Source organism: Primulina huaijiensis, chromosome 1 (assembly GCF_012295235.1).
Source record: "Primulina huaijiensis isolate GDHJ02 chromosome 1, ASM1229523v2, whole genome shotgun sequence".
Classification (NCBI taxonomy): domain Eukaryota; kingdom Viridiplantae; phylum Streptophyta; class Magnoliopsida; order Lamiales; family Gesneriaceae; genus Primulina; species Primulina huaijiensis.
Window position 1 is genome coordinate 17,456,370 of NC_133306.1, and position 25,899 is coordinate 17,482,268.

Here is a 25,899-nt window from a genome sequence, read left to right on the forward strand (position 1 = left end):
ATAAAAAACAGTAGGAAAAAGTTTCAGCCTCAAGGCATTAGCATATAGGTCAAAATCTAAACAATGCAGAATTTTCCTAGGAGTACAGAACTTGGACGTGATACAATTTGATCCTACGTTTTCTTCTTTCTATTAATTTTTTGAACTTAAAGTCTAATTTTCAACTGCCATTTAGCATTGTTTATGGTTGGGAGAAACACATTCTAAAATCCAAACATATTGTAGAATCAATTGGCATATCAGAACATCCAGCACAGCCTTTGAAATGGTTGTATTGCAAAGCAGCCAACCAGCGAGGGACAGTAAATAATTCACAAGGATACTTCAGACTTCAGAGGACATCCAAACCACGGTAGTGTATATCAGTTACAGTGTTGCCACTTTACCCAAAGAAATTGAGTTTATTGGTGACCAATCAACTACATTTGGCAAGTGCAAAGTAGCTGTTAGGAAGTACCTTTCACTGGATCTAAAGCTGGTGGGTATTTATTTCCATCTGATTTCAAAATCAAAAGCTTCTGTACCGTTTTAGAATAGGCACCAACACTCACATCTTCCAGAAGCCCAACTTGGTCGATAATTATTTTGTGACTGCATATGGATAAAAACTCATTATTGTCAACTCCTCTAACCTCATAACTCACCCCAGCAGCGATACCACGGTGAGGTAGTTTCAAATTGACAACACCAGATCCTTTACGAGATGATGCTGAAGAGTAATAATCATCTCCCAAACCCCTTTTTGATTTTGGCACTAATATTTGGAAATCTGTGTGTTCTTTCTTTGCTCCACTGCTTGATGGAGTTGGCAATCCCGGAGGTATTTCAGGCGTCAACACTAAGACTATGTATTGTTTATAATTGGCTGAAGGTGCTTTGATGACAACACCTAGTAAATGATCTTGGGCCTGCCAGTAATAAACAGAAAACCAAAACTAAGAGTGGTTTTTAAATTTCATGCAAAGATGTGAAAAACTGTAGTAACATGAATTTATCTGTATTGGTAGACCACAAAATTCCTCCGGTGGTATATTGTAACCTTGAAACAAAAACTATTATTATCTTAAATGAGAATAAATGAATTCACTCAAACATTTCAACCTAATCCACGCAAATGAATTAGGAAGTGATTACTATAAAAGGTATTCTTATACATTGTAAATTCATCAAAGTCGTTACTCCTCCCGAGTGAAAATTAAATCACAAGTTAATTTCTCTAATTTGTATCCAAAAGTATAATATATGCAAATTTTTGGAAATTAGAACATACCCATTGTGATTTCACCAATACCACCCTTCCCGGAGTTAAATGCTGTTGAGAAACTGGTGACTGCATGACTGCCTCTGCTATATGATTGCCATACTTCTCAGCCTCCAAATACAACTCATAATAATCCTCTATCCCAGGTTCACCTTTAATACATCTGCATTTCCATAAAAAGCTTCATCAACTCATAGTTTAACGATCGAGCTTCAAATTTCGGTTGGCTATTTAGAAGTACTTTGGATGAAGAGAGAGAAGAGTGAAAAATATTTAGTGCTGAAGTGTAGGGATATGGTTTGTCAATTCTGAACAGCAGATATTAATGCTTGTTATTAGTTTAATTTAGATCAAGGACCCTGGAGATATTTGACATTGAAGGGGCCGTGATACCAAAGAAATAGGGATGGAGGGGCAGTCAAGTGGAGTAAAGGTCCATTGCCTAGCAATAAGATGAGAATTGGTGAAAGAAAACCAGGAAGAGAGGAAGAAACTCGATTGAAATAAAACACACCACAAAATATTATTTCTATATATATTATAACAAGAAAACAAAGAAAGAACAGAAGCTGGGTGTGTTAAAAACAAGAATTTGATTAAATTCGATTTGTCCCACCAATATTAAACAAAAGATGCAGGAAATTTCATGAAATAAGGCATCACATCCACTCATAAAAAAATCTTCGCACACGGACTTTCCACGCCGGGTTAATAAGCAATAAGGCGTGAATTGAAGAAAAGTCACAGTAGAAATCCATTTTTCAATAAACTATAAGGTTTGAGAATGTTACAAAAATATGTCTTCAAAATTAAATTAGCACCTCATTTATAGAGTTTCGCTTTAGAATCAATCTCCTGCATATTTATTTAAGGCGCAAGGCGCATATTTATTTAGGATGCAAGGCGCACTGTGCCATAAGGCTTGAGGCGTAAGACGAATCGCACGCTTTATCAAAGTTAAGAACATATGACATAAATTTTAAAAATTCCACATATATAGTGATTTACACTATAATATTACATAAATTAAATATATTTCACAAAGATATCAACCTATATAAATAAGAAATTAATTAATACATAATGTTGCGTAAATCATAAATAGAAAAACTTCAATCACTCAAATTCATTAGTGTATCATAAGTGCATAGTATACTAAGGAATAAAACTTCAATAGGAGGTGAAGGCTGCCTGATTGGAATCGGTAGAAAGCAATGTTTTTTTCACTTAGTAATTCTAATTTCTGTTGTTTAACAGTGCAATTAAAGAGCATGAAGTTTGAGGGAGACCGGGAAGATCGAGAGTCTACATGCCAATAAATGCACGCAAGATTTTCCAGTTATTAAATAGTTATAGGCTTTAGTTATTGGGCTTCAAAATTGGTTGAGATTGGCTTTATCAATTGTACCACACCTTATACATTCATAAGGCGCGCTTTTCTGCGCCTCACACAGGCGCACGCTTGTCTTGAGCCATGCGCCTGGGTAACCCTGGCTGCGTAAGTAACTGTGATCTCCTACCACCTGGAGTTATGACATGATATAAAATTTCATTTGATTGTTGCTTCTAACATAGTCGGAATACAGCACAGTATGTAATATTCCTTCACCAAAAAACCAAATACCAAACTTCTTCAAAGCGTCATGAGCATGTTGAGACTTGAGATAGTTAAAAGTACAAGTAGTCCTGCTAATTTTACGGAGATCGACAAGTCCCAACATTTCATATGTAATATTCCTCAATCTAACATAGTGAGTAATACAGAAAATTATTGAATAGCACGAAAATAACTTAATGGATGTTTGTCTTGGCATCCCACTGATGTTTGTGAAGTGACTATAACATACACGTAGTCCTGCCAATTTTGTGGAGAGCAACAAGTTCCATTATTCCATATATTGTATCCCTCAAACAACAGTGCTTAACACATAAAATATCAAACATTTAGCATGAAAACAACTTAGCTCATATTTGACTTGGCATTCTATTAAATTTGGTGAGGTTTGTCAGCATCTTAGACAACCCCCTAGAATTAGTTAATGGGATGTAGATTTGAGGTGGTAATATCTAAATTTCCTCGTATCTGTCCTTCAAACGTTTAAGCAATCTAAATAAAGAAGAATGTACAGATGCCGACTACAGCTGATCTTTGTCTGAAATCGTGTTTGCATATTTGCTGGAGGATGACTGAGTACTCTCTTGCAAGCATAGGAAAAAAGCTTTTATGCCTGGTTAAACCTCGAGTAAATGTATAGGAATTATAATATACTGTTCATGTCATCAAGATTGAAAAATATATTTCTTGAATACTTTTTTTGTGAAGTAATGTACACCTACCTATACGTATGCAAAACAATGAATAAAAAATCCTTAAGACTCAGAAATTATTGATATTCTCCTACCAAACTAAAAGATTTGACTACCCTATTAAATAAAATCAGAAACTATTATTTACAAGACATGATCCTAATCTACACTCACTAAATCTTGGCAATAGATGTTGATTAAACCAAGTTCGCCAACAAGAAATTCATGAGTTTCTTCTGATAGTTCTTTCGTAAGGAGATCGGCAAGTTGATATGTATAACGGGTTTGTATAAATGTATCGCTAGGATATGTGAAACTGAGGAGCTACAGAATAAGATAATGGATCGGTTGCGAATGTACAAAAGGGCTGAAGGACTTTTTGGAATGCCCATGGAAGTTAGACAAAGAAATAAAAAATCGCCAGGCAATCAATATTTTTATTAAATGATATTATATGTCATGGTTTTAATGTTCAATTTTTTATTTTATTTCAAAATTTCCAGCGGGATGGTGGTTGGTTTATGAGTGTTCGACACTCGAATTGCAAGTGTTCGCCATGAAAGTACTTATCCTTACTTGTAGCTCATCCGATTGTGAACGAAAATGGAGTATGTTTGAACATTCATACTAAGTATTAGTATTTAATGAAATATTAAAAATAGTTATTATTTCAAAGCCAAAATTAGTTTGTATCAAATATGTGCAGCTTCATTCCAAAAGAAGAAATAGATTGGACCAAATAAAGTTGAATGATTTGGTTTATATCAAGTATAATAGGGCTTTGAGGCGTCGATATGATATGCGTGATATGATTAATCCTATTTCTTTGGTTGATATAGATGATAGTAATGAATGGTTCATGGGAAAACTAAATAATAATAGTGATAAAAAATGATCCCGTGTTTGATGAGGCTAGTTTGACATGGGGTGAAGTTGGACGAGCTTATGGGTTTGATGAAGATGCCTATAATTTTAGATCTCGAGGTTCATCCTGTACAAAAGAAGCAACGGTTGGTAGGAGTACGTTAAATTCGTATAAAAGAAGATCTATCCATCGTTATAATAATGAAGACAAAGAAATTGATTTTGGTGAAACTGACGAGTAATCAGAAGGATACAAGTCTGGAGCTTCAGCTTCTAAAGATGATGATTATGATACAGTTGCGAGAATGAAAATGAATTTGATGATTTAGTTTTTTTGAATTTTTTTTCTTAACATACTATGATGACCTTATGACTTTCTAATAAATTTTAGATGTTGGAGTTTGTTTTTTGCTATGATTTATGCTACATTATCTATTAATGGTTTTTATTTATATTGTTTATCATCATTGTGAAAAATATTTAATTTAAATAATATAAATTACTTTATATATGTTTTTTTTATAGGAAACAATACTTTTATATTATGATAATGATCGTGTTACAGAAAAAACGGATGAGTAATCCGCGAATTCAAAGAAACTAGGACACAATCGTTAAGACAATACAAACTTCCAATCCCTAACTACATCTGAACTATAAAAATTATTGATTTTATATATGTTGATTTTAAAATTTGTGTCAAATAAGCTTTACTTCGATAAAGCGTGCGCTTCGTCTCGCGCCTCAGACCCCAAGGCACCCTAGCATTTTAGTGCGCCATGCGCCCCAAATAACTATGATACTACATTCTCAGCTCATTCAATTTTATCCAGATTAGTTCGCACACTCCATGAAGCCATTGCTCTGAACTCTGGTTCTGCGCTACTTCTTGCAACCACAGTTGTCAATAGCGCTTGTAGCGCTCGCTATAGCGTGTAGCGAGGCGTAGCGCTGCCCTGTCGCTACAGGGGGCTACGCGCAAGCCACTTGCAAATAACGAGCGCTATCGTCGCTTTCCTCGCTATTTTGGTATTGCTGTAGCGATGAAATAGCGCGCTATGTTAAAGAAATCTCAGGCCAGTTTTTCCACCCAATTTTCGGCCCATTTTATACTGCCAATTTTAGGCCCATTTTGCTCAAATATTTAGGCCCATGTTGCCCATTTTATTCTGCTCTTCTTTTTTTTTTCCTTCTTATTTTTGATTTTTTTGGACACCTTGTTGAGAAGAACAATCTCTATAACATATTAATCCTATTTGCTTATAGGTTGATTCTATAATATTAGTTACTGCCATTTGATTATTGGAATATTAGTTACTGCCTTTGTACTTACTGTCATTTGCTTAGGAAATCAATTTTTGGAATATAACATATTGATTCTATTTCTGAAATATTAGTTAATGCCATTTGCTTATTGGAATATTGGATTTCCACAATGTATAATCAATTTTTTTTCTTAATTTCAGAGTTTATAAGATGGAAAACCTACAAGAAGTTATAAGAAAAAAAAATATTGGGTGGAACTATGGGAGGATGGTTAATGCAGACAAGATTTCTGATGGAATATTATGCAACTTTTGCCAAAAAGTTACAAAATGTGGGATAACAAGGCTCAAACAACATCTTGCGGGAGGATTTAAAAATACAAAACTTTGTTCAAAAGCCCCAGCATGTGTTAAGCAAGAAATGAAAGATCACGTTGAAGAAAAGTTAGCCCAAAAAACTGTCATGGATTTCATGCCTCACTTTGATGATGTTTTTGATATAGAAGAGCAAGGAGATGATATTGATCCACACGGGGATCCATCATCTCGTGGAAAGCGGTCGGCATCTATTTCTTCCTCGGGCAACTCATGCCCAAAAAACCACGGTCATTGGGTCCTATAAATGCTTTCTTTAAGCTAGATGCAAAGAATCAAGGTGGTAAAGCAACCCAATTTAATGAAGTTCAGAAAAAGTTGAGGTCTGATGCAGTTCAAAAATTTGCAAGGTGGATGTATGATGCAGTGATCACATTCAATGCGGTCAAATATGACAGCTTGAAGCCAATGATCGAAGCTATTGGACAATATGATCCTGGGATGAAACCACCTAGTTACCATGAGGTGAGAGAACCACTTTTAAAGGAGGAGATCAACCATACAAAGTTGATTTTGAAAGAAAATGAAGAGGAGATGGCGAAGAATGAATGTACTTTGATGGCTGATGGGTGGAGAGATAGAAAGGGGAGATCACTTATCAATTTCTTGGTGAATACCCCAAAAGGCAGCATGTTTATTGAATCAGTTGATGGATCTAGCTACTCTCACACGGGTGAGAAGATGTTTGAGTTGCTTGACAAGTTTGTGCAAAAAATCGGGGTGAATAATATTGTTCAAGTGGTCACCGACAGTGCATCAAATAATGTTTATGCGGGTTAGAAAATCTAATATACTAAGTTACAACATCTTTTAACTTTCGTTGATTAATTTCATTTTCATTAACTATCATTTTATTCTCTTGTTCTTTACAGGAATGAAGTTGATGGCTAAATATCCAAACTTGTATTGGGCCCCGTGTGCAGCACATTGTTTGGATTTGATGTTTGAGGACATATTCAAAATGCCAGATTTGAAGAGGGCACTTGAGCGGGCAATTAATGTGAACGGATATATTTACAACCGAACTATGTTGTTGAACATGATGAGAGAGTTCACCGGCCAAAGAGACCTTATCAGGCCAGCTAAAACTCGTTTTGCCACCGCATTCTTGACTATGAGAAGCTTTCAGCAGCACAAGCAACATTTGAGAAAGATGTTTACTTCAGAAAATTGGAGTAAAAGCAAATTTGCGAAGGAACAGACTTGTAAGCAAGCACAAAAAATTATTTTGATGCCTTCGTTTTGGAATTCTATTATTTATGCTATGAAAGTTGGTGGCCCATTATTGGAGGTACTTCGGTTGGTGGATGGGGAGAAGAAGCCTGCCATGGGTTATAAATACGAGGCAACGGATAGGGCTAAGGAGAAAATAGCAAAAGTCTTTGATAATAACGAAGATAGGTACAAAGAGGTTTTTGAGATAATCGACAATAGGTGGCAGTTGCAACTCCATCAAGATTTGCATGCAGAGGGTTATTTCTTGAACCCTCAGTTCTTTTACTCAAATTCTGAGATAGAACAAGATGAAGAAGTAGTTACGGGGTTGTACAATGCAATTAATAGGTTGACTTTTGATGCTGAGACGGAGAAAAGAATACATACAGAGTTGTTAAAATATAAACAAGCCGAAGGTCTTTTTGGGAAGGAAGTTGCAATCGAAATGAGAAAGGTTGTATCACCAGGTATGAAAATCAAGTTTTTCCTTATTTTTTTGAAATAAATTCTATGAGAAATATTAATATAACTATTGTTATTAACTAGCTGCATGGTGGAACTCATATGGAGCTTCGACACCAAAGTTGCAAAAACTTGCCCAAAAGATACTCAGTCTCACTTGTAGCTCCTCTGGTTGCGAGCGCAATTGGAGTGCGTTTGAACATGTAAGTTTTTATAATATTACAATTTTTATTTTCTATTACTGTGAAGTTTTAAGAATTTGTTCTCGTGCCACGTGCCTTGATAAACATATATAAATAAATGCAGATTCATTCCAAGAAAAGGAATATATTGGAGCAAAAACACCTGAATGATTTGATGTTCATCAAATACAACAGAGCTCTGAGGCGTAGATACGATAGTTGTGATACCATCGATCCTATCATGACTGAAGTGGATGATGGCAATGAATGGCTGCTAGGGAGACTGGAGGATGAAGAGCCTGACTTTGTTCATGATGGTGATGATTTGACTTGGCAAGATGTTGCAGATGTTGTTGGAGTAGATGAAGCTCCTTATACATTGAGGAAATCCAAAGGGGCTATGTAGCTCGAAGGCGGCCACATCTAAGTCTAGAGGGAAAAGGCCAATAGAAACATCTTCGACACTTAATTTTATAGATGATGATGAATTTGACTTTGATGAAGAAAGTGAAGAAGAGAATGACCCGAACGTTATGCAATTTCAAATGAAGAAGATGGTCTCGATCTTGATGAAGAAGATGAAGATGAATTTTAAATTATGTTTTTCTAGTTTTAGAATTGAGGTTTTATATGCTTTGAACTTATATATTTGTTATTTAACAATGAAAGATTGAATTGATGTTAGTATATGCTATATATTATATATTTATATGCTTGTGACGCTTTACTTTCAAATAGCCCTCGCTACGCACTTCGCTATGTGCTATAGCCACGGGCAACCTCTGCGCTACAGGGCGCGTATTGACAACTATGCTCGCAACAACTGATTATTTCTTATTTCTTAATACCACATGTAACTATATTTCCCCAAATAAATGTATAATACCCTGAGTTGGTCAGTTATGGAACCTACCCAATCTGCATCAGTGAATGCATGCACACTATGATCATCTTTCTTTGCAAAGAAAAATCCTCTTTGTTTCAAAGTACCTTAAGATTCTATATACTGTATTAAGGTGACATTTACATGGTGAATGCATATACTGACTCACCAAACTGATGGAAAAGGTAATATCTGGACGAATATGGGCTAGATATATGAGTTTGCCAACGGGACGTTGATATCTGGATATAGACTTCCTCTTATAGAGAGTAAGACATTTTTTATATCAAGCTGATGGAAAGGACAGTCAAGATTAGCTGTTACAGAGAGAAGTATTCTTACAGTAATGAGTTTTGAAACTCGAACAAAAGTTTCAGTGTAGTCTATTCCATAGGTTTGGGTGAATCCCGTGGCAACCAAGTGTGCTTTGTACCTTTCAATGGAACCAACTACTTTATATTTGAATGTAAAGACCCTTTTGCAACCTATTATATTCTTTCCTTTGGGCAATTGACATGATTCACAAGTAAATGAAGAATTTTATTATCAAATAAGAAAAACTATGGTGGCCAAGACGATAATGCCACGTCATAATTTTCCTAATACTAGAATCAGAAGCAGACGTGATACTGGACAGACTTAGTTGACTCAAAGACGAAGCATTCTCAAGGTAGTGCAGACCATTGTTAATCCTAGCACTGCCAATAATTTTCTCCGATGGTAGAACCAATGCGGGCGATTGAACACAATGCACCAGGAGCAGCAGGTGTGTTATTCGGAGACATATATCGGAGGAAACAACGATACAATTCAATTTGTTCAATCCAATCCTTAGAATAAGGAACAGAGAAACCAGCGTCCCGCGTCTGTACTTGAGTAGATTTTTCAGATTGAAGGCCACACCAATCAGATCGCTTCCTTGGCTGCCAGTCCGCCGGTTTTCCATGAATCTCCCAACATTTGTCTTTGGTGTGACCAGGACGATTGCAATGATCACACCAAGGTCGTTGCCTTGACGGCGTCACAGAGATTTTTAATGGAGATAAAGGTCGAGACGTCCGAGTTTGGTGGAGGAGAAATAACATCGTCAGAAAGCATAACTTTGTGACACATTTCTTCACGCCGGATTTCGGCAAAGGCATCTTCCGGAGATGGGAAAAGATCACGTTCGACAACACGCCCACAAACATCATCCAAGTTGCTAATGAGACTAGCCAAAAAATCAAGCACGCGCTCTTGCTCAATGTGACGTTGCATCTTAACACAATAATACGCACAAGGATTTGCGTCTTCAAAGAACAAATCCAACTCCTACCATATGTCTTGAAGATCGGAAAAATATTGTGCGACAGATTTGGTGCTCCTTGAGTTTTGAACGCAACTCAAAGGCTTGAGATGCATTACCAAAATCAAAATTCATCCTCCGAGTAGCATCCTATACATCTTTAGCGGTTTTGAACTAGAGATAGCGGTGGCTAATGTGTGGCTTTATAGAATTGACGAGCCATGAAAGAACAATTGAGTTTTCAGCAAGCCAGTTGGAATATTTTGGGTCAGTGGCAGACAGTGAGGAGACTGCGCCAGTAAGATATCTAAGTTTAACACAAGCACAAACAACAAATTTGACAGATTATGCCCATTGCAAAAAAAAAATATCAATGAGTTTATGGGTAGTATTTTGTAGAGCAGAGAGATCAGCGCCAGAAAAGGAATTGCTGAAGCTACGAGCTTCCTCACCCAAGGTATCACCAGAAGAAAGAGAAGACTTTGCGGAAAACTATCGAGCAGAGATCTCGCAGAAAGATGGTTGTCCACACGAAGAAGACAGTCGGCGAGATGGTTAAGGTTCACGCATGGGCGACGTGCAGAATATATGGTTCGCCTAGATAGAGTCACGTGCGAGGAAGCTAGGGATGTGCCTGGACAGAGATATGAGCCGTATGTGGGGTTTCGCATGGACAGAGATGCATGCGGAAGCTAGGGTTCGCGCAGGAGCAACGTGAAAAAAAGGGGCGACGTCTAGGGTTGTGCACAGGAGAGGCGCGCGACCTGGAGGAAGCTAAGGATGCGCGTAAGTGCAGTACGAAAAAATTGTGTGCGGCGGCTAGGGTTCTGCGCATAAGCAGCACGGGAAAAAATTGGCCCATGGCTGCTAAGGTTTAGACTCAACAGACCCGGCCAGGTGGGAAGCTACGCACTGTACAAACCCTAAACCCTTATTGTCGTTGGCCCCGGTACCATGTAGAATGTGGGAAAAATATATTTCTTGGGTATATTTTCTGTGAATTAAAGTAGACTTAATATATACAAAACAATTTATAAAGAACATCTGACTAACAAATTAATGATACTCCTACCAAACTTAAAAGATTTGACTACCCTATTAAATAAAATCAAAATATTTTGTCATAATCTACAAAGATGAAGAACAAGATGTAACCCGGTACTCATGCACTCAAATTATGAAATTTATGCGCGGTGAAACAGCTATAAAGCTTGCAATGAATGCAAAGTGGAGTGTGATATTCACAGCAAATCCCAATTTGTTCAACATGAGATATAGCATGAGAAACGAGATATAGATGAATGAAGGAGATATTTACTGTTATATTCAGAGAAATCCACATGATAGCAAGAGATATCGAATATAAGAGATCTTCGGAATAAAGGATAAATTTAATGGTTCTGTAAGTTCAAGTTGCCATGATAACATTTGTATCATCACCACGATCAAATTAGTAAGCAATTAGTAACGAATATGAAACGATGCATGGCTTTTTAGGAGAAAAAAAAATGAACTGCTGAAACCCAGTGGATTTTAATACACATGTTTTAGTCAAATAATCCACTTGAAGTCATCCATTGATTTGAATTATACTATTATTCAATCCGAGATGTTCTTAAAATACAGTTGTGATCTAAGTCACTAAAACCACAAAAACATGAATAACAATTATTCAGAGTATCATAATGCACTAGAGTGGTAGTAAAAATATTAATAAAAAAACAAAAGGAAAATTGCATTTTTGGTCTTGTATATTTGTCTCTTTGCGATTTAGGTCCTCTATACTATCAAAGTTCATTCGTAGTCCGTTATCTTTGTTTTTTTTTTTTTGGCAATTTTAGTAAATTTTTCGACATGGCGCTTATGTGGGGCACCATTGCGATGTTGATGTAGTGTTGAAGTGTGTGATGTCACATCAATATTCCCGATAAAAAATATTAAAATTGCCAAAAATCAAAAGATATAGGACTGAGATTAAAATTGATAATATAGAGGACCAAAATCAGAATGAAGCAAACATACAGAACCAAATATGCAATAACCCAAAAACAAAATAGTACTAAAAATTTAATTCAGTAAAATCCAGCCCAATTTGCAATTTTTAGGTTGACTAAAGATTTTACTCCTGAACCTTTATAGTTTTTTTTTTTTGGAGGAAAAACCTTGATAGTTTATAACACAGTTTTTAGCACATAAAGCGCAATACCTTGTGCTGACAAGATCTATGCATAATACTGTCAATCTTTTCATTGGTTTAAGATGGCATGTGCACAATATTTCAACCAAATCTATACTAAAGTCATGGTTGAGAGAGCGGATGCTCCCCAGGAGAAGTAATTGACATGCTTACTCAATTATTTTTGTTGGTTGAGCAAGCTTTCGCATTAGAAGTTGCTGTTTCTCTGGAAGATTCTTCTGAGCATGAAATTCAGCAAAACTTCTTTTCAGCATGTCTTCCACCTGTGGTGATGTATCGCAACGTGCACATAAAGAAGCGTGAAAAATAGTATAGCTCAAATAATACAGTAAGCTATCATCATAAACAATAGATAGCAGCAGAGAATAAATTCTTCCATTTTGATATTTTTTGACATGGTTACCTTTACTAAATCAACTACCTATTCACCCTCCTTTACCTACCTGTTTCTACTAAAAAAATATCCCCTTAAGTAAAAGAATTTTCATTAAGCGCAACCACATATTAAACGACCAAAGATCACATAAGTAAAGGCCAATAGGTCAAAAAAAAAAATTCAATACTAAAACATGATTGAATAGTTTCTATTACTCTTCACAGTAAATTTCAGTGGCCATGACAGGTTGTGGAGCGACATAAATGCATGGGTCTAGAGGAGACATTAGCAAGGCTGTGGTGGTCACAAAGGTGAGGGTGGATTGGCAACTGTAATTTAACTTTCTGGACAGTAAATGAAAAGTCAGCCCTCGACAAAATTTTATTGAACTCAACTATATTGGTACATTCCGGAGCTAGGCCAGTTAGTTGCCTCTCTCATGAAAATGCTCCTGCTTCACTGGTCATATTAAATCATATACCATGTACTCACGTTAAAAAAACTTTCTTCTAGCAAGTCAACGGAGAATATACCTTCAACTCTTCAACACGTAGCAGATGCAAGATCATGATATATGTCAATCGAAACTGAGATTCAAGCCTAGTTGCGCTCCCAACTAAAACATGTTTCAAATCCTTCTCTTCAGGAATATCATCACGACACATAACAATTACTGTACCAATTTTATCAAGTCCTCTCCTACCAGCCCGACCAGCCATCTGAGTATATTCTCCGGGAAGTAATTGTCGAAATTCCCTGCCATCGAATTTCCTTAAAGAATCAAAAACAACCTGCCAAAACACAAGAGAGAGTTGCCAACAATACTGAGAATAAGATGAATTATTGTTCAACCTTTGTTTCTTATACAAAATTGATGGATATTGAGCAAAAATGAAGCTTTTAATCTGTTTATAATATATTTTATTGAGCAAAAACGGGCCTCAAATTTATGCCAACACTTCACAACCAATTTAAGCCAGAAATTGAGAAAAACCGGGGCCTCAAAGACCATAGGGCCTTCGTTATTCGAATAGCATGTAACAATTACCAATCCCAGCCGAGGGAGTCAAACATAAGTGTACGTAAACTTGATGTGAAAGCAGAAAGAAGTGTAAAGCATCAATATGTTCAAGCATAACTTAAACTGTCTCAGGGATCGTGCTCATGTTTCAAGTGATATTAAACATAGGAAAAAAAATGAAATGGACTGAAATGAAGCAACAGTACCAGGTTTAAGTAAGATCGAGAGTGCAGCTAAAATATATCAAGGGATTTTAAGTCTCAGTTGAGGTATATATCATCAATTGCATCAACAATGATAAAGTTTCCATTTCTTGAAAGCTAAAGCCATGCATAGGAATATTACACATTGGGTACCATATTGATAATATAGATGAGCTTGTATTCAAATAGAATTTGTTGGAAGTGGGTAACATGATCATTGCGGAAAAGTGTACTGCTAAATTTGAGACTATTCATTTGTGAAAATATCGAGATTATACTACCCAAATTAATTGCTCATATGATTATTGAAAGGTGAAAAAATAGCTTGAGACACAGGAAGAAGTTAACAGTTCTTGTATGATTTGCAGAAAGCGGAGATGAAGCATCATGTACTGCGTGGTACGTCATAAACCAGATCCTTGATGAATAAGAAAATGCATCCAATGGCTTGTTGTTTATCCAGAAAATTCCAATCTCCACTTAGCTGAGAGTTCCTTCGATGTCAACGAGGTTTGAGTTCATAATTACACCATGACATAACTCATGCCATAAGGTTGTTCTTAAAACCACTGCTTAATCAAATTAAGTCCAAAATCATTAACATATTCAGGAAACAGTCGCTTTTCGAGGTAAGTAGAATTTTTATAGCTGAAAAAGCTAAACTCTCCCTCTCCAGCTTGAGCTTTTCTTCCAGTTGAGCAATAAATCTACTTAGTTAGCATTATTATTTTTTCTAAGATCATTACTTAGTTAACATATGCACCAAACCCCTGTTGGTGATTACCAGTATGCACCTTGTTTCACTCTGTTACCAAGGTTAACATTTTAAGACCCTAGCAAAGCTGGTATAAGAGTAAGTTTTCCTTTGGTTGACACATATTACGTCAATACTGTGATCTTTTTTCATATTAGTTAATCATTTATGTATAAGAACGAAAGCATACAACCATACACCCAAAAATAGAGAGAGAACGAGAGAGTTAGGGGAGGGGGAGGACACAAAAGTCTGATAAAACCAAAAGGATACAGGAGGATCTTATTACCCTAATTATCCACTGCTAACTTCAATAGCCAAAAAAATAAGTGAATATTGGTGTTCCCTTCAATTAATGAAAATCTAAAATGCTTTCAACCAGCCGAAACTTATGTGTCATTCAATCAAATAATAGTTGATCTGCTTCCAAACCAAGTTTAGGTCTTTGCTTAAACTTTCAATAAAAACATAATAACTACATAATAGTTAAAAGGAAATAAACACCATCATATATATACTACAACATCTTCGGCATCATTCATTGCAACACAATTCAAAGTAAGCTGACACCTCACCGTCCTTGCAGGGGCATTGACTCCCATTGCAAATGTCTCTGTTGAAAACAAAACCTGCAGATAACGACAAGGTCGAGAAACATTGGAAGGCCAGAAAAAATGGATGATGCATGCCAGTATGTCTTGGTAAGTCTCACACACATATGCATGTTTGAATGTTGAAAAGTAAAAAACATCAAATCGAATACACCAATAAAAGTGACATGGTTTTACCTGAAAATAATCGACTACAAAGCAACCCCTGTCAAACCTACTGATCTAGCAGATTTCACTAATGCATGCTGTCTTTTTCTTTTGACTTAATTCAGTTTTGTATGGATCTAAGATGTCGGTGCGAAAATATCACTGAAAAATTCTCATGGAAGAAAAAAAGAAACGCAAGGCTTCTGCAATTGTCGTCATGTAATTTATTTGTTTTATTGCCACAACTCATGATAGTCAATTACATTTCAAGGATAAAAAGTGTAGAATGATATAAGAGAATATACCAAAGAGAACCTATTTTCTCATTGATATTCAAAATGAAATACGACTTAATTTATAAGTTTAACAGCAGCCCTACCATATGGAAAGTAATTTACTCCTAATTCAACTTGATAATATTCTAATAATACAAGATTGAGAATCCTAGGGATTAATAAACAAAATATTCAACACTCTCCCTTAAGTTGGGTGGATATTCGTTTGTTATGCCCAGCTTGGACTTCAACTCATCAAAGGTAGGCCGAGCAAGAGATTTTGTCAAGATACATGCAAGTGAGACGGAACGTAGTGAAGATCAATTATTTTCTTCTCAATATCTTAACTTACGAAGTGTCTGTTGATCTCAACATGTTTGATTCTATCTTGATGCACCGGATTCCTGGCTATTTGTACGGTTGCCTAATTATCACAGATCAATTCTATTGAATGATAGTCTTTCAATCTCAATTCGTTGAGCAGTCTTTTAATCAACGTTCCTTCAGAAATTCCATTAGACAAAGCACGATATTCTGCTTGCTCCTCCGAGCTACAACTGGCTATTTTTTACTTTTTCATGTCACAAGATTTACCTAAACAAAAGAGCAATACCCAGAAGTATATCGTCTATCAATTGGAGAACCAGCTCAATCTGCATCAATGTAAGTTTTGACATTCCTTACAATTGTTTTTCTAAAGAGTAGACACTTGCTAGAGGTTCCTTTTAGATATCTCAGTATGTGATATCCTACTTCCACGTGTTTCTCAGTTGGACTATTCATGTGTTGACTGATCACACTCACGACAAATCCAACATCTGGTCGGGTGTGAGAAAGGTATATAAGTTTACCAAGCGTTGATATTTTCCCTTGTCAGTAGGGTTGGTTTGAAACCTAAGATCCAGGTTTCTTTTAACAGATCTATAACATACTTTCTTTGAGAAACTGAGATCCCACATGATGATCTAGCCATTTCCATACCCAGAAAATATTTAATAGGTCCAAGGTCCTTCATTTCAAATTATTTTGAAGTATTCCTTTTATCCGATTCAGTTCTCTCTCATGATTTCCAGTAAGTACAATGTCATCCACAAAAACAATGAGAACTGTAACCTTTCCATCAGAATTTTTAACAAACAAGGTGTGATCAGGCCGACACTAGTAATATCTGTCATAAGTCAAAATATTTCTAAACCGATAAAATTATGGTCGAGGCGATTGTTTTAGCCCATACAAAGATTTTTTCAGCATGCACATTTTATTCTTCACTGCTTCAGGCATAAAACCTGAAGGTATATCATGTAGACTTCTTCTTCAAGATCACCAATCACAAAAGCATTCTTGACATCCAGTTGGAACAATGGTCAATTGAGGTAGCACTCCGATGGTGTTAAGTCTGGCAATAGGCGAAAATGTCGTCTGAATAAATTCCTTAAGATTGAGTGTACCCCTTCGCAACTAGTTGTGTTTTGAACTGTTCAATGATGTCATCTGCCTTATGTTTAACTGTAAAGATCCACTTGCAACCCATTGTTCGTTTTTTCTGTAATATGCCAATTGCCAGATTTTGTTCTTTTCGGGAGCTCTAACTTCTTCAAAGGACGCTTTTTTCCATTTTGGGTCTTTGAAGGCTTCCTCTATAGATGGTGTCTGAATTTTATCTATGCTAGACACAAAAGCACGATATGTAGGAGGTAACCATCCAAAGGAGAAAATAACATATCGGGTGTTGCGTGCATGTCTTTTTCCCTTTACTTAATGCAATAGGTCTATCATCATTGTTCGGGGCATAGTTGACATCAATAGTACCTTGTTTCTCTTTCGTGGACGTGGATTCCGGAGAAGTGTCATGGGCTAGATGATCTTGTATTGGTTCTTCTTGCATTTCCATTTGACCAATGTTTCTCTGAGAATAGACCTTGAGTGGTGTCTAACGGGAGTTTGTTCAGGCTGAGGGTTCGTCTTGGGAGTTTTCAGTGGTGTTGATTGTGGTTCAGGTGAAGGTTTCGATTCTGGATGGACGATGGGTTCATTTAGTTCGAGAAGTACAGGATCCCAATTTGGAGATTCACTGCTATGCTCCCCCCGAATAGAGAGATTGGGGAAGAATGGATCGTTTTCGAAGAAACTTTTCGGTGGTTGGAGAATAGCATTTGTAGCCTTTCTGATTTGGGGAGCAGCCGAGGAAAATGCACTTGAGTGTTTGGGGTTCAAGTTTGCTGCGGCTGCAAGAATGGATGTGAACAAAGACGGAGCAACCAAAGACCTTGAGCGGAAGAGAATGAATAAGATGCATATTTAGAAAGGAGGCCAATAGGGACTTGACTGGGGTTTTGAACTGCAGAACTCGAGAAGGCATTTGATTAATCAGGTAAGTGGAAGTTAAGGCTGTCTCGCCCCAAAAATGTTGAGGACATTGGAGGTGAACAAAAATTAACAAGCCAACTCAAGCAAGTGGCGATTTTTGCGTTCAGCGACCCCATTTTGCTGAGGGGTGTCCACTCACGAGCTTTGTTGCACAATGCCGTGAGTGGCAAGGTAATCACCCAACAAAGAGTTTAAATAGTCACGGGCGCGATCAGAACGTAGTATCTGGACATTGGCGGAGAATTGAGTTTGGATCATATCGTGAAAAATTTTGAGGAGGGATGAAGTCTCGAATTTTTCCTTCATCAGGAAGACCCGAGAGAGTCGGGTATAACTATACACAAATAAGAGGAACCCGCATGCACCGGTTATATTTTTTATTTTTGTGGCGTATCACTGTGAATGAGGAATTAAGGGGTGGAAGGTTCATATGGTCGTGAGTTGAATGAGTGACGTGTGTGTTTAGAGAGTTGACAAATATCAATGTAAAAATTTAGAAGTTCTATTACTAAAAAAATAAGGAAATAGCTTTGAGAGATACAAAGAGTTCAAATGCCCTAATCGATAATGTCATAATAACAAATCACTATCCTTACTGGAATGAAAAATGGAGCAAGAAGTAGAAAACAATGAGCCATGAACACTTTTCAGTCTAGGCTTGGAAAAATTGTCCATCCAAAGGAGATACAGACCAACAAGAAGAATAGCACTGCCAATCGTCTTCTTTGAAACCAGATCCTGAAGGATGCAAGAGTCAACAATGAATTTAGATGTGCATTTGACAGTGGAATTGAGATGACTGACAGATTCCCAGTCATATGGTCGGAGGCACCCGAATTGACAATACAAACATTAGATAACTCATGTTTCGAAAGTAAATCAAGGGGGAATTGGCATTACCAGATTGATGGACAATGGTACAATGTTACCAGACCCGAGGAGAAAAGGAGAAAAAGCTGAGGGCCATTGAGCTCAGCATCTCCATACTCCAATTGTTCCTTAGTGAAGGGCAGAGAAGCAGAGGAAAAACCGTCAATAGCAGCAGCGTGAGCCTGCCGTTCTCAAGCCAGCTTACAATCTGCTGGCTTTCTGTGGATGTGCCAACAAGTCTCGGGGATGTGATTTGGCTTCTTACACTTGTCACGCTATGGGCGTACATTGCGCATGTGTTAATTCCCAGGTGGAGCAGCAGACACTGGTGGGTGGGCAGCAGGCCCTACGCTGGTATTGAAAGGTGGTCGATGAGAGGCAAGTGCCGAACCATCAACAGAAGGTGCCGAACCTATAGAGCCCAGCATCAATTGGCACTTGCTTTCCTCATGCCACACCACGGAAAAAGCTGGGCGAAGGCCAGATAGCGGCTTGGTGCCCTAAATATGGCCGCGCACATCATTGAGCGATTGATGCAGGCCCAACTGAAATAGGAACACGCACTTCCTCTCCATGATGTCGCGGAAGAGAGCCTCATCTGTGGGACACATCCAAGTATTAGACTCGAATAAGTCCAGTTGCTGCCAAAGTCGAATGAATGTGTTAAACTAGGTGGTGACGCTGTCTTTCACCTTGACGGAGAACATGAAGTAGACCTTCAACTCGAAATAATTCGGACGTACTCTCTTGAGATGAACACGTATCGCGGATAGCTTCCCAGATATCCTTGGCCGTACTATAGAGTAAAAAATTCTCACATATCTCGGGTGTCATAAATTTAATGAGCCAGGACATGATCATGTTGTTCTCGGCATTCCAAGTCTTAAATGTCTTGTCATAGGTGGCTAGACACTTTGAGGCACCCGAGAGATAATCCTACTTTCCCTTGCCGCGGATGAACGGACTGAGATCATCGCAGATAGTTGTGACTGGTTAATTTATGGCATGTGATTGAGGAGACCGGCACAGCGTCCGGAATGGTTGACGCAGTGGCGGAGGGAGGCGGATTCTCACTGAAAGACGCCATACTGCCGAACTTGATCATGGCTAAGGTTTCCCCTGATCTTCTGATACCATGTAGAATAATATAGAGAGAATATATTGAAGATAACTTATTTTCTCTCTCATATTTAGAATGAAGAATACAACCTAATTTATATGTTTAACATTAGCCCCTAATTTAACTTGATGATATTATAATAATAAAAGATTGAGAATCTTAGTTATTAATAAACAGAATATTCAACAATAAGACATTATTATTTTGCCAGAATGATAAAATGATACGAAATCACAATTTCAACACTGCTATTTATCCAATTTCTTTCCCTTTACTGAATTATTACATGGACCCCAATGAAGTATTAACTTTTACTCTGACGGGCAGTAAAGAACTCTTACATCCAGAAGTTTGCTTCCATTGATTTTACCTTGATAACACCACGACAGAATAGCATTTCAACTACTTCTTTCACAATTGGGAGAAGTCCAGCATGGTGTACACCGATTCCTCTTCGAAGAAGGCCTTGAACTCTGACAACCTGAAAATTCATATAGTAACACTCCGGCATGCCCCAAGCCATTAATAAAATTCGAATACGACACCTGCGGTAGATTTCTATCCGATCCTTTGAGCCTTGAGAATGCTTTGTCACAAAAGATCCGAATTTCACTTTTCTCTGAGCCAGTCGTGAGGTCCGTCCCAGTCAAGTTATCCGCTGATTTATCGCATCGGTTCTTTGAAAAGCAGAATATAACCACCTGTGAACACAAGTCAACCAGGTAAGCAAATTTCTTAATTTTCAACAAGAGCATTACACTTTCTTGCAATCAACTATCTCCAAAAGTTAAAACATTGAACATCGGTATTTGCACTGAATTTCATATAAACAGTAAAAGTCCTTATCCATGAATGCCATGATTCCAACGACAAAGACAAGCATTGCAATAAAATAAAGTATAAAAAAAAATTGTAACTGCTCACATAATTTTGATAAATATAGTTTGTATCACATGCACATGTATATCAGCGCTGGTATGAGCAACACACATATGGAGTAACTTTTCTTACATACAGGCAAGAGGAATTTTTTTGCTAGCTTATTAATAAGCAGCAACCATATGGAAGCTTCTGATCTCCTCAATCCCCAACTGTTGCTAGCATTGGTTTGATAACCCCATCCACCCCCAGAGTTCACCAAATTCTGAGATCCAAAATGTTTGGCCTGTTTCGCATTAAAAGAACTTTCACGTTTCTGATTCCTGGCCCTTTCATTGGCAGGTAAAGACCCAGACCCTGCACCACTTTTAACTGTGACGGAATTATTCTTTTTGGACAGATCTTTGGCAGCTTTTAACCCCTGAGGGATGATCTTCTCATTTTCACAAATATTAAAAAACTCTCCAGAATAGAAAAGACAGTGCTCCAGAGGGACTGGTCTTTTAGTGGTCCTGTTCAAGAAAACAAGGCAGAACCAAAGAGAAAAAATTCCACCCTTAAACTAGTACATTTTTCCTTAAAAGAAAATTACAAAGAAAGTGACACCATAACTGTATGTTGAGGTTTCTTTCAAGTTGAGACTACTGACCCAGTAACACGAATTTGCTTTTGCTTCGTTCGACTAATCCAATCAGCAAACTCCAATGTGTTAGGCACCTAGAGAAATGAAAAAACTAAACTTGTCACTGGAGAAAGCAACCAGCTCAGACAAAGGAAAAGCACAATATACAACCTCGTGAACTTAAGATAAAAGGAATTACATCTTCAACATGAATGAAAATAGAAATAGGGGAAACTAATGAACAAGATTATGGCTAAATTGGTTGGCTCGTTAATCCTGGAAATGACTCGCAGCTTCCCATCAAGATCCTGGGTCCAATGATGAGATAAGAGACCAGTTTACGAGCTACGTAGGCAGCATTAACTTTCCCAAAATTAAAAAGAAAAACAAGCTATTTATTTGTCATAGGGAGAGCAGAGAGCTTAGGTATGAAATACTTAGGCTATCTCTTTTAACTTGCAACTCCAACCTCTTGCCCATTGTTTGAATAAATTATTTATTTGTAATCATCATCTTGCAATCTACGTGTTGACATAAGAATTTCAGGCTTTTGAAATGATTATTTAGAAAATTTGTCCACTTTGATGAGGTAAAAAATCCTTCAACTTCAGATTTGTTACAAAAATGTTAATTAACATTACATTTATGGCAAATGTATCTTTGGAAATATTTATTATTATTATTAGTATTTTGGAGTTGGATTTTCGGGTATGTAATTCACAGATGGTTGACATTAAATTATTGTTGTCATATTTAAATTTTTTGATACTATGAAATGTGTTGATACTGAGAAAACTGAAATCAACCCAGGACCTAGTTGTTTCCAAAGAATCATTATTTTAAGCACCATGCAGGCTCATAAATGTCCAGAATAATATTATGATAGTGATAAGAAATGTCTGCATAAATTTCGACACAATATTACATGCCGTCACTGAATTTTCTCAGATTAGCGCAGTAGACTTATAATCGTCTTATCACGAGCACACAAACAGGCCTACAAATGTAGATATGGGTATAGGTTTTGTGATTTATGTGGAAGAAGGTTGAAAAATTAATTTCTGAAGTGGGGGTTTGTTTCAAATAATTGTCCAAAAATCGAGAGATTAACCTGCGATGCAGATCTGGCATCATTCAGAGAAATTCTTCAGCAAATTATGTTGTCAAGATATAATTTGAAAGTATCTTCACTCATTTTACGGAATCAGATTGACGGTAATCTCATATTTACAGTGATAGTGATCGACTGCACATTTCCAAATATAATTGATTAGGATTTTGTCCTTACTTTGTAGTGTAATAAATGTGTATAAAAATCGATGTGTATTATTTAAAAAAAAAACATGGGGGAGTGAGTTTGTTATGATTGAGTCTCAAACTCAAATCTTCGTCCCAAACTTGGGACCTTAGTGACATATGGGTTGTAAGCCATTGGCCATAAGTATTGTTTTTAATCAATAAGAAACATATGTTTCTCTCTATTCTTCGCATGGTATAACACGAGCTACCTTGTTTCGTAAAAATGTCCTTCCGACAAAAGTCCTTGTGTTCAACAGTCCACTAGAAACGCACTAAATTCTTTCCCCATTTCACTGTTTCAAGCAATCTTATAACTAGAATTTTGGGAGAGTTGCCTTTGTTCATATCCATTAACATAATATAGGAAAACTTGACCCCCGAGCGCTCAGATGTGTTTTTGTAGGCTATTCTCCCACTCAAAAAGGGTCACACCCAACTAAATTTTTTTTTACCTCTGCTGATGTTTTTTTTTTCTTCTTTTTTTTTTATAGGAAACTATAATATATTCATTAAATAGAAGTTCATAGACAAAGGATGGACAAAAGATCCGCACAACAGGAAAAAAGACAAGAAAAATGCTTGTCAACTCAAACACAAATAAAACTCCAACTTCTTACTAGATCTGAAATCGAGAAGTGCTAGAAAACTACATGCTTTCCTATTCAGCTAGATGCACGAATCTTAATCTTTTCCCAAACATCTTCTGCCGAGTCTTCTAAACCTTCAAAAATCCGCTTATTCCACTCCAACCACACTGACCAGCAAATACAGTGTACTATTACTATCCAAAAAGTTCTACTCCTCTTACCCAGCTCGGGTCCAAGATCTGCCACAAAAATCTCGGGCAATGATCTCGGGACTACCCGTACCAAATTCATCTCCTCCAAAGCTTTGAATCAGAATCTTATCTCCGACATTCCTATCTTCAGAGAGAGAGTTTGAGGGAATATAGAGCTAAAGAAAAATGTTTATTCCACACAAAGATGCAGTGCTTTCTATTCAAAGGTTTGTCAACAAAAGAGGAAGCTTTTTGGAGGTAACTAAATTTATTCAGTAAAGTACCAAGCAATGCATCATATTGCTGAGTGGAAATGTTATGAGGGGGTGGAAGTGTTAGGCAAATAATGTGTCCAAATTTTGGCGTGGAAGAAAGAAAATATGGTACATCATCGTGAAGGTCAAGAGCGAGTTACTCATTCATTTCAGAATGCTAATCATGCTTCGAGGAAGCCGACTGCTGTGGATATTGAAGCTAAGGAGATCACTAATATTTGTAAGGACAAGAACTGGTTTGCAGCACTTATTATTACTAAGGAGACGGTTAGTATTCCTAGGGATTTGGTTGGGAGTGTGCTTGATAAGACATTGAAATTTTTCCATTTCAAGCTAATAAGGCAGTGTGGTGGCCGAACCAAGGTTCTAAAATTCGCTAGGCGCTAGGTGCTAGTCGGGCGCCAGCCCATCGCCTAGCGCCTAGACCGCCTAGGCGGGGACTAGGCGCCGCTAATCGGATTCTACGGTATGTCAGTATCAAAACATAATAAATCACATACTAGAATTTCAACACAATAACATCAAATTTAAAATACGTCCAAACTTCAAAATATTTCCTGCATAGTCTAATGTGTCATCTTAATAAAATAAGAAAGAATTCAGATTTCTTCCAAACTTCACATTTAAATGTAGGAAGCTTTAATTAATGATTACACTGCTAATTGAATATCACAAATTTACTCCACTTCTTCTTCTCCGAAATTTTCAACAACTTATTCTTCATCGGACACAAAATCAATATCATTATTGTGATCATCATCTTCTTTTTGTATTCAAAATCATCCTCGTGAAGTTCTCTAACTCTAGAGCTTCTTCGAGGTTGTAGATTTTCATCTGCCCCAGTTACTTCATCAACTATTGGCCAAGTGAGCCCGGGACCTGGTTCAACTTCATTTTCTTCCCCACCATCCACAATCCAACCTTGTGCATTTGAATCATCTTTATCAAGAAGGATGTCGACGTTCCTTTCTTTCTCTCTTTTTTGCTTGTTAAACAATCTAGCATTAAATTGCACAAATACTAGATTGTTCAACCTATTGACATCCAAACTATTTCTTTTCTTTGTATGAATCTAAAAAAAAACCGAAAAGTAATTAGTATAATTAGGAATATGAACATACACTTTAAAAATTAATAATTAATAATTTATTTTAATTAAAGTTTAAACGTACTCCTTCAAATGCACTCCGATTTCTTTCACACTCAGATGAACTTGTAGTTAATGAAAGAATCCTCAATGCCACTCTTAGCAAGTTGGGTGTGTGAGCACCGTAGGTACTCCACCATGTACATGGATCAAATGTATCGTCATTTTTTTCATATCCTTTTGCAGCCAATGCTTTCCCAAATAACCCAGTCTTATCTCTATATTTTGCAAATTCCTTATTAATAATTGTATCTTGCAGTTCAAACTCATCGACATGCAAAACTTCCATGCATTCAAAAATCCCTGCCGCGACCTCTCCATGAAGAACAATAGAACTATCTTTGTAGTAGAAGTAGAGATTCAACAAAAAGGTTGTGGTATGCAATGATGTATCAAGTCTATCCTTCATTTTTTACTCCACAATCACTATGACAGTTTGATAATTTGAAAACCATAAAGACTGCAATAACTTTTTTCCACAAAGTCCCTCTTTCCACTGAACTTCTCCACCACCATTTTCCAAGAAGTGCTCTGTTTCTTAAGCAAATATTTCCCAACCCAGACCGCCTCTGTCCTTTGGTTTGCACACTTGCTCTCATCCTACTACATGACAATGATTTTCCAAATCGGCTCCATCCCAAAAGAAATTCCTCATTATTGTTTCCATCTTTTGTGCCACCCGAATAGGCACGCTGAATAACAACATAAAATAAGATGGCATAGCACATAAAACTGCTTTAATCAAAGTGAGCCGACCCCCCCTCGATAGAAAAGATTTTTTCCAACTTGCCAACTTTTTTGCCATTTTGGATAATAATCCATAGCCCTAGGGTTTCCTCCCAAGGGAATCCCTAAATAT

The 25,899-nt window shown here is 37.0% G+C and overlaps 3 protein-coding genes across 4 annotated transcripts in view; 1 reads left to right on the plus strand and 2 right to left on the minus strand.

Moving 5' to 3' along the window:
- LOC140982065 (DExH-box ATP-dependent RNA helicase DExH11) overlaps nucleotides 1–25,899 on the minus strand; it is a 46,839-nt gene that overhangs the window by 4,676 nt on the left and 16,264 nt on the right. For both annotated transcript variants that reach the window (XM_073448484.1, XM_073448479.1), the window contains exons 11-19: nucleotides 21,569–21,636; nucleotides 21,056–21,431; nucleotides 20,586–20,741; nucleotides 20,411–20,521; nucleotides 15,226–15,279; nucleotides 13,206–13,463; nucleotides 12,450–12,559; nucleotides 1,271–1,424; nucleotides 458–908 (exon numbers count right to left, since the gene is read on the minus strand). In XM_073448484.1, coding sequence (XP_073304585.1) covers nucleotides 458–908; nucleotides 1,271–1,424; nucleotides 12,450–12,559; nucleotides 13,206–13,463; nucleotides 15,226–15,279; nucleotides 20,411–20,521; nucleotides 20,586–20,741; nucleotides 21,056–21,431; nucleotides 21,569–21,636 — 1,738 coding nt within the window. The remainder of the gene's footprint in view (nucleotides 1–457; nucleotides 909–1,270; nucleotides 1,425–12,449; nucleotides 12,560–13,205; nucleotides 13,464–15,225; nucleotides 15,280–20,410; nucleotides 20,522–20,585; nucleotides 20,742–21,055; nucleotides 21,432–21,568; nucleotides 21,637–25,899) is intronic.
- LOC140982077 (uncharacterized) lies at nucleotides 4,846–11,112 on the plus strand. The gene is made up of 4 exons (XM_073448491.1): nucleotides 4,846–6,847; nucleotides 6,945–7,754; nucleotides 7,834–7,952; nucleotides 8,056–11,112. Exons 1-4 carry the CDS (start codon nucleotides 6,286–6,288, stop codon nucleotides 8,335–8,337), a joined length of 1,773 nt encoding a protein of 590 aa, XP_073304592.1. The 5' UTR covers nucleotides 4,846–6,285; the 3' UTR covers nucleotides 8,338–11,112.
- Nucleotides 24,340–25,454, minus strand: LOC140957269 (uncharacterized). The gene is made up of 2 exons (XM_073414483.1): nucleotides 25,066–25,454; nucleotides 24,340–24,965 (listed from the first exon to the last, which is right to left on the minus strand). Exons 1-2 carry the CDS (start codon nucleotides 25,447–25,449, stop codon nucleotides 24,552–24,554), a joined length of 798 nt encoding a protein of 265 aa, XP_073270584.1. The 5' UTR covers nucleotides 25,450–25,454; the 3' UTR covers nucleotides 24,340–24,551.